Source organism: Aspergillus steynii (assembly GCF_002849105.1).
Source record: "Aspergillus steynii IBT 23096 chromosome Unknown P170scaffold_1, whole genome shotgun sequence".
In the NCBI taxonomy this organism is placed as follows: Eukaryota; Fungi; Ascomycota; class Eurotiomycetes; order Eurotiales; family Aspergillaceae; genus Aspergillus; species Aspergillus steynii.
Window position 1 is genome coordinate 1,653,992 of NW_020194398.1, and position 12,291 is coordinate 1,666,282.

At 52.9% G+C, this 12,291-nt stretch overlaps 5 protein-coding genes across 5 annotated transcripts; 3 read left to right on the plus strand and 2 right to left on the minus strand.

The window, feature by feature from the left end:
- Positions 1-350: 350 nt before the first annotated feature.
- Positions 351-2,542, plus strand: P170DRAFT_460395 (high affinity methionine permease; the record flags this gene model as incomplete). The annotated part of the gene is made up of 9 exons (XM_024851936.1): positions 351-603; positions 659-898; positions 946-1,041; positions 1,091-1,166; positions 1,222-1,411; positions 1,460-1,728; positions 1,778-1,914; positions 1,968-2,220; positions 2,320-2,542. The coding sequence occupies 9 exons, from the start codon at positions 351-353 to the stop codon at positions 2,540-2,542; spliced, it is 1,737 nt and encodes a 578-aa protein (XP_024709489.1).
- A 623-nt stretch (positions 2,543-3,165) lies between these two features.
- Positions 3,166-5,719, plus strand: P170DRAFT_9306 (putative alpha-amylase). Its single transcript, XM_024855436.1, has 9 exons — positions 3,166-3,512; positions 3,566-3,604; positions 3,652-3,767; positions 3,816-3,924; positions 3,980-4,208; positions 4,255-4,417; positions 4,463-4,609; positions 4,661-4,901; positions 4,972-5,719. Exons 1-9 carry the CDS (start codon positions 3,348-3,350, stop codon positions 5,653-5,655), a joined length of 1,893 nt encoding a protein of 630 aa, XP_024709490.1. The 5' UTR covers positions 3,166-3,347; the 3' UTR covers positions 5,656-5,719.
- On the minus strand, positions 5,714-7,129 carry P170DRAFT_504975 (uncharacterized protein). The gene is made up of 3 exons (XM_024854256.1): positions 6,640-7,129; positions 6,333-6,569; positions 5,714-6,277 (listed from the first exon to the last, which is right to left on the minus strand). The coding sequence occupies exons 1-3, from the start codon at positions 6,914-6,916 to the stop codon at positions 5,784-5,786; spliced, it is 1,008 nt and encodes a 335-aa protein (XP_024709491.1). The 5' UTR covers positions 6,917-7,129; the 3' UTR covers positions 5,714-5,783.
- A 406-nt stretch (positions 7,130-7,535) lies between these two features.
- Positions 7,536-8,217, minus strand: P170DRAFT_344431 (C40 family peptidase; the record flags this gene model as incomplete). Its single annotated transcript, XM_024843460.1, has 3 exons — positions 7,536-7,650; positions 7,702-7,803; positions 7,865-8,217. The coding sequence occupies 3 exons, from the start codon at positions 8,215-8,217 to the stop codon at positions 7,536-7,538; spliced, it is 570 nt and encodes a 189-aa protein (XP_024709492.1).
- An 885-nt stretch (positions 8,218-9,102) lies between these two features.
- P170DRAFT_397304 (uncharacterized protein) lies at positions 9,103-11,535 on the plus strand. The gene is made up of 4 exons (XM_024846166.1): positions 9,103-9,457; positions 9,509-10,862; positions 10,909-10,987; positions 11,036-11,535. The coding sequence occupies exons 1-4, from the start codon at positions 9,126-9,128 to the stop codon at positions 11,491-11,493; spliced, it is 2,223 nt and encodes a 740-aa protein (XP_024709493.1). The 5' UTR covers positions 9,103-9,125; the 3' UTR covers positions 11,494-11,535.
- Positions 11,536-12,291: the final 756 nt, after the last annotated feature.

The window sequence follows — 12,291 nt, forward strand, 5'->3', positions numbered from 1 at the left end:
CAAGATCTTGGGAATGTAACCCTCAGCCAGATCTCACCACTTTCTCTGCCGGACGGTGTCACCTTGACCAGACGACAAGCCTTGGCCACTCTAACTGCACTTCCGCATGGACAACCTCAGCTTCCATCCACCCCCATCGCCGATCCCCTTGGGGACGTGGTTGGATGAGGAGAGATAACCAAGACTATCACGTCATTGCTTTTGGTGATGAGCATCCTACATCTGCTCCTGTGCTTGTTATCCCGGAGAGATAAATAATATCCTGGTCCCCCGCGCACTGCACCGTCTGAGGTGCGCTACGCTGGTCTGAGCTACGATCGGCGGCTTTTCTGACCCCCTGAGTGCTAACCATGGGGTTTTCTCTTTTTAAGCCAAAGGAGACTGTCTTCGAGCAGGACGAACGCTCCGACAATGCGAGTATCATCGACGATGGCAGTTTGCACTTTTATGCCGAGGGAGGTGCCAACTCGAAAGAGGTCACCTACCAAGAGGCCAGCGGCGCTCCGATCGAGGTAGATTCGCCGTTGGGATACTCGGTAGGCTACGTGACGGTGATCTTTCTGAACCTGAGCAAAATGATAGGGACGGGTGTTTTTACGACGCGTGGGTGGCCCCTTTCTCATGCTGAATTCGCGAGCTAACGGGAGGGTTCATATAGCATCGTCTGTCCTCAGCGGCGCTGGCTCCGTGGGCCTCTCGCTCTTCTACTGGGTCATCGGCTACATGGTCGCCTACAGCATGCTGGCTGTCTATCTGGAATTCGTGTCTTATTTTCCTAGCCGATCGGGATCGGAGGTCGTGTACCTGGAACAGTCGTATCCGAGGCCGAAATATTTCTTTCCGACAGTGTTTGCGATGCAGACGGTGCTGTTCTCGTTCAGTAGCAGCAATGCCGTTGGTATGTGATCTGCGCGTGAGATTATGGCATCGGCTGATTGTTTCCAGTGCTGGCGCAGTATCTCTTCAAATTGGCCGAGTCGGAGCCTACGGATTGGCAGCTCAAAGGTGTCGCCGTTGCGTCGTATAGCGTCGCGTTTCTCGGTTGGTCTCTCGCGCTGCTCTGTTCATGTTGAATGCTGATTTGGATTAGCCCTTGCGTTTAATACCAAATACTCCCTCCATCTGGCCAACGCGATCGGGGTCATCAAGCTCATTACTCTGATCTTGTATGTTGCATCCTAGCTGAACATGCTTTTCGTGAGCAACAACTCATGTCTGCAGTATCGGAATCACCGGTCTCGTCGTCCTCGGAGGCAATGTGTCCTCCATCCCTGATCCTAAGGTCAACTTCCGAAACGCGTTCGAAGGCACCTCGGATGCGTCTGTCTACGGCGCCACCAACGCCCTGGTCAAGGTCATGTTCTCGTACATGGGGTATGAGAATGCATTCAACGTGGTCAACGAGGTCAAAGTAGGCCATCATCTCTAATCAACGCTCGGACTTCGCTGACCGCATTAGAACCCCGTTAAAACCCTCCGATGGAGCGCCCCCATCTCGTTGACCCTAACGGCCACTCTGTACATCCTCGCCAACATCGCATACTTCACCTCCGCGTCGAAGCAGGAGATCCTCGACTCGGAAATCGGCGTCGCCAGTCTCTTCTTTGAGAAAGTCTTCGGGTCCAACGGTGCTTCGCGCGCACTGAACTTCCTCATCTGTCTCAGCGCGTTCGGAAACTTGCTGGCTGTGTTGATCGGGCAGTCGCGTATGCTTCGCGAATGTGGACGGTATGCTTTAGCCTCACCACCATCTAGTCTAGGTACTAATTCCACCCAGACAAGGCGTCCTCCCCTTCACGCGCTTCTGGACCTCCACCCGCCCCTTCGGCACCCCTCTGGGCCCCTACACCCTGAAATGGGGCTTAACCGTCATCATGATCCTGGCTCCTCCAGCCGGCGATGCCTTCAACTTCGGTCCGTCCCCCCCTCCTCTAATCCTCTAACTAAACTAACCCATCGAAATGCAGTCGTCGACCTCAGCATGTACCCCTCTAACCTGTTCAACTTCCTCCTCGCCATCGGCCTCATCTTCACCCGCTACTACCGCAAGCGCCTCAACTTCCCGAATTCCGGCTACAGCGCCTGGCACGTCGTCGTGGGCTTCGCCATCCTCTCGAACCTCTACCTGCTCGTCGCACCGTGGTACCCACCCACCGAGGGCGCCACCGGCGGCGACGTCAGTTTCTGGTACGCGACGTACTTGGTTGTCGGGTTGGCTATGTATGATTCTCCCTTCCTTTTTCCCTCTACATTTTCCACGGGCTTGATGTCTCGGGGACTGGTGAGAAAGAGACAAACATGTGCTAACGTTGATGATAGTATCGCGGCCTGCGGCGCCTACTACTGGATTTACATCAAGGTGTTGCCGATGTTCGGGGGGTATGAGTTCCGGCAGACGATTCTGAAGATGGACGGTGGGGCGGTGGCGCATAAGTTGGTGAAGATTCCGAAGGAGCAGGTGGCCAGTTGGGATGCTGAGCATGATGCTGCGGGGAGAGTCAGGAGGAGGACGGTTAATCCGGTGGTTGTGGGGGAGAAGTAGGGATTTATTGGGTTGGTTATCTGGGATTGTAAGATTGTAGGTAATGGATTGCAGGGGTTGTGATGGTGTGGTGGTTCTTGTTTAGGGTTAGTTAATGCATTCTTTTCTCTGTCTTTCAATTGTGTTCATGATATTACAGGAAGGTTTATTAGATAAAGTACCGTACATGCTTGATTATAATAGCATTGTCCACCACATGATCCTGCAGTTCTAGCTGGATATATCCAAACCCACCATCCCGGCCCGACATCGCCCACGAACCAATAATCCCTGACGCTTCGGCGCCACAACAGAGAGGGGAAATTGCCTTCGGACCAGCGCAAGACATTGTTGCCGACCCCTGCGCATATCTAGTTAAACACCTCGTCTCCATCCCTCCCGATCCAATCATTCCCCCGACGATTCTCCGTTCCTGGTCTCCGCGTTGCAAAATGGCCTGACGCTTCCGGTACTTCCTAGGCTGAAGGACTGGGCGCTCCGGATGCGGGGGCTGACTAGTCGGTAGTGAGGTTTATCCCTGTTGAGCGTGTAGAATGGCTGCTCGTGTGGTTTGAGTTATTATCCCGGGGCCATGTAGCATGGTCGTTGTGATGGTCTAGTCTGGTTGCACGGATGTCGCTCCGGGCTTCAAATGGTAGGTTGAGAGATTTCTGGTTGTCTTTTCTCTTGGAAGGAGAGACGGATTGCTTGGCTTCGTGGCGAAGAGGGTATAAGAAGGGAGTGTGGTCGCGTGGAGCTGTGGTAGACAACAGAGAATTTGCTTCAGTCTCTCACGCTTGTCTCATCTATACTGCTCTAACTCAAGATGAGGTGTTTCTACGCCTTCGTGACGGCGTTCTTTGTGCTGTTCCAAACAGTGCTGGCCTTGTCGCCTGCGGAATGGCGTTCTCAGTCGATTTATTTCCTCTTGACGGATCGGTTTGGTCGGACGGACAAGTCCACCACGGCTTCGTGTGACCTGAGCAAGCGCGTACGTGGTGATTCTAACCATCTAACGGGATCATTGTGATGACACTTTCTTAGGAGTATTGTGGCGGTACCTGGCAAGGGATTATCAATCAGGTAGGAGATACTCTTCATGTTGACGAGCTCCTCGCTGATGTCCACAGCTCGATTATATCCAAGGAATGGGATTCACAGCCATCTGGATCACCCCTGTGACTGATCAGTTCTACGAGAGCACTGGCGATGGAACTTCGTACCATGGGTATTGGCAGCAGGATATGTATGTCTTTACTATGTTCTTGTAGGTTTTGACTGCTAACCTCCTCAGATACGAGGTCAACCCTAAACTAGGTACTTCAGATGACCTGAAAAGCCTGGCAGATGCACTGCACAAACGGGGCATGTATCTGATGGTGGATGTGGTTCCTAACCACATGGTAGGGATATTACTCTCTTGGTTTATTACGTTGTTGAGACTGATCTGCTCGACAGGGATACAAGGGCATCGGTTCCTCGGTTGACTACAGCGTCTTCAATCCGTTCAGCTCCTCTAGCTATTTCCATCCCTATTGTCTCATCTCGAACTATAATGATCAATCGAGTGTCGAGAACTGCTGGCTAGGAAGTACCACTGTCTCTCTTCCGGATCTCGACACCTCGCAGTCCAATGTCCGGACGATCTGGTACGACTGGATCCGGGATTTGGTTTCGAAATACTCCAGTGCGTATCTTTCTAGCGATCGTGGAATCAACCTGACTTCTTCTAGTTGACGGGTTGAGAGTGGACACGGTCAAACATGTCGAGAAGTCCTTCTGGCCGGGATTCAACAGCGCTGCTGGCGTTTATTGCGTCGGAGAGGTATTTCAGGGAGACCCGGCATATACTTGCCCTTACCAGAACTATATGGATGGAGTGCTGAACTACCCAATGTCAGTGTTTTACCTTTCTTCCTAGAATCCTGCTCACTTTTTCAGTTACTACCCCCTTCTTCGCGCATTCCAGTCCTCAAGCGGCAGCATCAGCGACCTCTACAACATGATCAACTCGGTGGCCTCCAGCTGCTCAGACCCGACCCTGCTTGGAAACTTCATCGAGAACCATGACAATCCTCGATTTGCACAGTATGTGTCTTGAAGCTCATGACGGAAATTTATATTGACCTATCGATTCAGTTACACAAACGACTACTCCCAGGCCAAAAACGTCATCTCCTTCCTCTTCCTCTCCGACGGCATCCCCATCATCTACGCCGGCCAGGAACAGCACTATGGTGGCGGCGAAGACCCCTATAACCGCGAGGCCACCTGGCTGTCGGGCTACTCGACCTCCTCGGAGCTGTATACCTTCGTCGCGCGCACGAATGCCATTCGTCGATTAGCTGTGGCCAAGGATTCGGGATATATCACGTCTCGCGTAAGTCCCCCCTCCTTGTCTTTCTTTACATTCACAACGCACAATCCCAGTCTCTTACATGTTATGCCAGAACACCCCCTTCTACCAAGACTCCAACACCCTCGCCATGCGCAAAGGCTCTTCCGGCTCGCAGGTCATCACCGTCCTCAGCAACCGCGGCTCCTCGGGATCCTCCTACACCCTAACGCTCAGCAACACGGGCTACTCATCCGGCGCATCCCTCACAGAACTATACACCTGCACGTCCATCACCGCTGGCTCATCCGGCTCCCTCGCCGTCCCTATGTCATCGGGCCAGCCGCGCGCCATCGTCCCGTCCTCCTGGCTCAGCGGCAGCGGACTATGCGGGTCCTCGACGCCGTCCACAACGCTAACCACTACGACGTCTCAGACCAGCACCTCCTCCGGCCCAACTACCACCACTACCTGCGTCGCCGCGTCTTCTCTAGCCGTGCTCTTCAAGGAAATCGTCACCACGACGTACGGCGAGAGCGTTTATTTGACGGGCTCGATTGCGCAGCTGGGGAGTTGGAATCCCGCCAACGGTGTCGCGCTGTCGGCGGAGCGGTATACCTCGGCGAATCATCAGTGGGATGCCACGGTTGAGTTGGCCGTCGGGACCACGTTCGAGTATAAGTTCGTGAAGAAGACGGCCGGCGGGAGCTTTGTTTGGGAAAGTGATCCCAATCGGAAGTTTACGGTGCCTGCGGGGTGTAAGGGGGGTAGTGTTGGGGTGGAGAGCTCGTGGAGGTGATTTTGCTTGTCTTGTTTCTATCAAGGTTGGAGGGATTGGGTCGTTATTCATGGAATGGGATTATATTATGTCTATCAGGGTATAACGTAGGATAGGATATGGCAGGATAGGGTCTACCCATGCCCAAGTCATGAACCCGGTAATTCAGCCCGCGAAGTCCCCTCCAGCTCCCTCCTGTTGGCAAACTCAGGCGCCGGCATTTCTGCCAGTGGTGCGCTGTATTTCAAGCTACTCGTGCTTTCGTCGCTCCATCCTGGGGCGTATTTCTCGTTGCTTGGGCGTCTGCGCTTCCGTAGAAAGAACACCCATACTATAGCTGCAATGACTATCAGGCCGCCTGCGCCGGCTCCGACGCCTATCCCTGCTGCTGCGCCGGTCGAGAGACTGGATTTAGTTTTTGAGCTCTCGGGTTGTGCTATTGCGTCTGGTGCCGATGTCTCCGATGCGGTGGGTGCAGTTGATGCTGTCGATGTTGCAGTAGGACTACCGGTCGATTTGCTGGCACTCGTCGTCGGGACCGAAGTCTTCGTCTCCGTCGCGAACAGCGCCTGTCGCAACTTCACTGTTTCTCCGTCCGACGCGTTCGGCTTGTTCCGACATCCTGAATCCAAAGTATCCATAACTGAAGGCGACGTTGTTAGCAGAGCTCAGTCCCGCACAATGATCACCAGACTCACAATTTCCCAAGAACATCGACCCGGTCTTCCCTCGCAAACAGTCTGCGCAGTCCCCGGCATACGTCTCGACCGCGCCCCCGCCCATTTCGCAGTACTCGTACTGCGGGATCCAGCCATCCTGGTACCAGAGCGTCTTGAACACCGATCGAAGGGGTAGACAGGAGGATTCGCACGGCGAGAGAGAGACGTCGGGTTCGCGATCGAAGAGGCAGTCCTGGAGGATGTATTTCTGGTTAACTGCGGTAGCTCTGGTTAGTGGCACAGCTCGTTAACTAGTCGCAGGTGTGCTGAGAGATCGATCACGTACAGAGAAACCAGTAGACGTCGTTCTGAGTCGGCGAGTCATACGCCGTGCTGGTGCTCTCGCACAGCAGACAATTCTTTAACTTCAGCCCCTTCGATGTCTCGTTGAATGACGAGTCAGTGCAGACTAAATCCGTGGAGAAGGTCACGCCGTTGTCGCCGCATGTCTCGGTGCACGAGGACGACCCCGTCACGGCCAACGACCAAACAGGATTGGAGAACAGGGTCCATCCCAGGATAAACCCCAGCACCGTTGACCGCGGACTGCTGGATTTTATCATCCTGACACTATACTAGACACACGTCATATGTGACCGGACGATCCGCGGGAAAGGAACAGGGAAAAAGGGGCCATCTCGCGCATCATATACCAAGAGTCATGCAGGATAAAGTGTTCGATAAGCCCCTGTTTGGTTCTGCAGGCCCTGCATTTTCGACACATGCGGCGTAGTCTCCTGGGGGCCAAAAGGGCCCCTCGCCATTAGCGTGGCCAGCTGTATGGTCGCACTTTCGGGGTCTGGGCGTGAATGGGATGGGCGAATTGCCGCTGGCGACGAAAGACAGTCGCCTTTAGCCTTGTCTTGGCGTGGCTTTTGGGTGATTTTAGTCGCTGTGGATCCGGCTGTTATTGGGGTTTGAAGGTGGAATTTTCTGTTCAGGAGGCTAGTGCGCCGTCGGTGTAGGAGGTTGATTGTTTCAGGATTTAGAAAGGGTCTGGGATACGAGGGGGATATTTCTTAGCTTCTTTTTGATGGTTTAACTCGTTACGGGGGCAATCTATTTATTATTGAATTCTCTTCATCAAACGAGTGGCTGACTCTAATAAACTACAGAGCTTAGTGATTGTAGCACTAACTGTACACGACCTCAACTTATTCCCAACAAGAATACGAAACGACCCTAAGTAAAACGGACAACATAAGGGCACGGCGTGTCTCCGAAACTGGCAATGCTATTTTCCTGGACCTTGTTGACTCGATCATTGGGAGCATTCCACATGCGATCGCCCGAGTCCCTGTGATTGTTAGTGATGCTTGCCAAATACCCCCAAAAAAAGTAAACATACATCATTAACCCAACGTGATAGATACTGCTGCTATCAGCGCAGTCGCACTCGCCGCCAAAGAAGATAGCATCGCCTGCTTTGCGGTCCTCATATGGATATTTCCTATCGACCTGTCAACACTGCTCCCTGGTTTATATAGCCAGTAGTGTGTAGGGGGACACACTTATACTTCAATGTTTTCTCCGACGCACAGTACATGTCAGATGTCACGCGGAGACCCTCCGTGAAGAGATCACGTCCGGTGATCTGGCAAACAGCCCAGCAGACAAGTCCCGAGCAGTCGTACCCGATGTCGCCGTACTGGTAGGGCGGCTGGTCTTGCGACGGTCCGTCGCAAGAACCTCCACCCCAGGCGTAGGGAATACTAGCGGCGGTCATGGCCTTGTCGAGGATCTGCTTTCCCACGTCCGGCTTCTCGACGGCAGGCTTGCTGGAGTTACGAGGGGCTTGGAAGAAGGTGTGCCTGGCGAAGGCGCTGGAGGCCAAGCTGCCGACGATGATGGCGGTGAATTTCATGATGTATTATCAGTATGGAAGGAATTAATGTTGTACTCCGTTGCTGTGAAAGTGTGCGTGCTTGGATTTAGAGATGTCTATCCAGGTACAAGACGCAGTATTTATGTCTAGGATTGGATGAAGAACGACCCTTTTCAAGTTGAACCTGCTTATCACATTGAGATCTGCCTTCGTGTCTCCTTCGAGTATCATGTCGCGAGCAGGGGGTAGGTTTCTATTCAAGTCTTTGTGCCCCTTGAATACGAGGATCATCTTAAGATGCACATCACCCGTGAAAGGGGATCTGACGGAATGCGGGATATTTGAGTAACCCAATCGCGTTGATCACCTCTGCCAGGGTCTTGTCTTCTGCAGGGGCCAGCGAATGGCGGTTGGTCCGTTCAAGAAGCGAATATCACATCCGTTTCAGGAGCGCAACACGAGCTGGAGATGGCCAAGATCGATTGCTTATGAACGAGGGGCCATACAGTGGTGTATGCATGATCATCAACCTTGGAACTTTAAGTCCATTTTGAGGTTTGGTGGCTCCGAGGAGAATTCGGCGAACTGGCCGTGCCATATCTCTTAGTCAAAGGTGTATCAGATAAACATCTCCGAGAGACACTCGTAGGGCAGAGCGCGGAGAAAGCGGACTGCCTCTTCGGGGAACCCCCGATGCTCTTTACCCTTCTGGGACTTGTTATGGAGCAGGTCCACTTGGTACGAACCAATCGGCGCTGTGAGCCTTGCCGCGGGGCTTTCTAGGCCATCCGCTATTGGACCTCGGCCCAGATATTTTTAGGGGGAGACCGTTGGCGAACCAGTAGAAAGCAGCGCCGCCCCACCCTGAAGATTTTCGTTCGCTTCCAGAAGTATCCCGTTGGATGACTTCCTTCTCTCATGCATCGTCATGCTGGTCGCCAGACAACATGCTGATCGCAATGTTGTTGACTCTCTTGCTAGTATGGTCGCATCTCGGTCAGGCCGTGTTTGTGCGCCATTTCCCTTGCGCGCCAACCGATGCGCCTCCGGTAAACCCCATGTTTGACCCGATCAGCCTGAGTGCTGAACTCGATGTGTCCGATTCGACGACGCTGTCCCTGAGGTTGTATAGCGATATTCTTGAATACGACGAGTGTCAGGCGCTGGGAGATGCATACGCGGAACCCATAGTTAATGTCAGTGTCCTGGGTCACCCGGTTGGAGTCCAGAAGCAATCGAGTGCCAGATGCCCGACCGTTCCCTCTATGGATGCTCCAAGGTAAAATCTGTCCCGGCGGCCATTTTTCGCGCAATATACTAATTGGCAAAGATGGGACCCTCGAATACACTCGGAATTCCTCGTATCCTATTCCCTGGATAGCCCCCACAGGTTCAGCACGCTCGCCACGACCTTTCGTGTTCCACTGAACAATGGCACGGAATTGGCCTGCGTTGCTGCCAATATTACGCCTGATCTGGGATCGACCGCCGTGAAGCTTCTGAAGGGCATACCACTGACCATAATGCTTCTCTCAGTAATCATTGCTGCCGGTATTAAGTTCTATATGAGCCGCCAGTCAAGCATCTTTCGCTATGAAATTGCTAACAGTAGCCACGACCCGGCCGAGTCATTTCTTCCCGGCCTTGGGGACTGTTTGCAGTACCTCCAATTCATCTTCATGTCTGGCTGTCTTACTCTGCTGTATCCCGGCTATTTTAGGCCAGTAGTCAGCCAACTGGCTTGGTCATCGCTGATCTATGCCAATGGCCCCATCACGCATCAGTTCATATATCCCGGGGTCGAGAAGGGCATTTATACGTTCAATGGAACTTACGGGCTAGAAGAGATGGCTCAAATTCTGGGAGCGACGACCATGAGCGACCTTTGGCCCAACGCTATTATTAACCTGTCGGTCATGGTGCTCGTCGTGGTGGTGATCATCCAAATCGCCTCTTTGCTCAAGTGGATGTGGCGATTGTTCCCCTTCTGGGGTCCTCCAAAGCCCTTCGAGCCGCGCACGGAATTTCTGGCGCACATGCAGCACGCCGGATGGAGCGTTCTCCGCATGGTCCTCTACTATTACCCGTTGCCCATCGCCACCTTCTCGCTCTACCAACCGCTGATGACGTATTTCCCTGTATATCGGTCTTTTCTTGCTGTCTCGGTGGTTGCGCTCCTCGGCGTCTCATTGGGCTTCCTAGTTCGCTACTTGAAGGCCCATGGCCGACAGGATTCTTTCTTTAGTGAAAGCACCCTTCCGGGACGGTCAACGCGAAAGTGGTTCTTTGATGCTCTGTACGGGCTCCCTCTGATCAGGGGTGTCGCGATCGGTGCTCTGCAGGTCTCTGGTATCGGGCAAATCATCATCCTTATTGCCTGTGAAATCGCCCTGATTGTCTGTTTGTTGTTGTACCGAAAAAATGGGTCGGTGTGGAAACCCATCGGTCTGTCCGCCGTTCGACTGACGACAATGGCCATGAGCTGTGCCTTTCTTCCCTCTGTGGGACTTAACGAAGGATCAAAGGGCTTAGTGGGATATTTCATTCTCTCTTTGCATGCATCGGCTCTAATCCTTGGGTTCCTTGTACCATCGCTGCTCAATTGTGCGATGTATATCTTGGTCAGGCTTGGGGTTCTGGACTCCCACTTTATTGATATGAAGCCTGACCAACAAAACGCTCCCGTAAGTTCATCTTCCCATTTATTAGGCCGTGGCTAATGTCCGTCAGGTCTTCGGGTTAAATCAACTGTCGCGCCGGTCGAAACGAGGAACGAGCTTTTCTCACCTGCCTCCCCTTAGTCCTCCAGGTATGCCAATCCCATCGCACTTGTGGGTCGGAATCTAATTCCAACCAGATCAATCCATCACCGCGTATATCACGCATACACCTCTTCCCCGACCTGGTTCCTCCGAAGGCGAATTATGCATTGCAGATGATGCCAGCCAGTTCTACCGAGCTCCGCGACGCAATCCTTCTTCATACGCCCCAACTGACGGCACGCGTACCATTCGCTCGATGCCGTCATCTTCGGATATGGGTGACTCCGCCGGTGACTCCGGTGGTTCCAGTATGGAACTAATCGAAGAGGACGAAGATGACCTCGCGTCCGACCGGGCGTCTAATGTCGATTATTCCGTCCGTGAGTCTGATCAATATTATCGGCGCACGAGGATCGTCATGGGATCAAATCAGTCTGCAGACACTGGTTCACAGTCGAAACCTCCCAGAACGCTCCCGCGATGGAAGCAGCGGAAACCGAAGGAGAAGGGGTTTGAAGTTATCAGACCTGGACGACCACCCTCGGAGGGATAAATTGTATATAAATCTCAAGCACATAATCCAAGCTCATCCACTACCTGCACAACTACTTCCCCACACCGTTCTTTCCCTGGGTTCGTATTTACAAATAGCTACCGGCATTGACTCCGGGCCTGGTATTCTATCTCATCTGTGTCGTTCATGGAAATTTGGCAATTTATTCTAGATCTCGGACATCCTGAGGGCTCTTTTTGTCCAACTCTACGCTTTAAGATCGTCTTGGCAGGTATCGCTGGTATGGTCTGATTGCCTATTTGGGAAGCACGCCTCAGGCCCAAGCGTCTCACGTGCCGCCTTCTCTTCTACTCCTTCTCTCTCTCTCTCTCTCTCTCTCTCTCTCTCTCTCTCTCTCTCTCTCTTTCTATCACCCACTATGAACCAACTCATCAAACGTCAATGATGGAATATCTTCAATCATGAACAGGACCTGTCTCGAGACTCGATAGCCGCTAAGTAGATCCTTACTTTGGGCCTCCATGCTATCATTCACATACATTACATCGAACCTCTCTCTTGTAGGAATTCTATCCAATAGACTAGACGTTCTAGACTTCGGCTGCCGTTAGGCGCCACCTGCGACTCAGCTCCACCGCTGCAATCTTCTGCACGCGCTGCAGGAAGAGTACCTCCTGTCCTACCTCATGGATTTCTAGTGTGATACACACCGGCCATTCTAGATTCCACCGCTACATACCTGAGACCCCGTCGGGAACTGGCAACTGCAATGAATCATGATAAATGTCCATTACCAGGAGGCTCCGTCGGATGGTAGTCCACACCTATCCCGCAAAC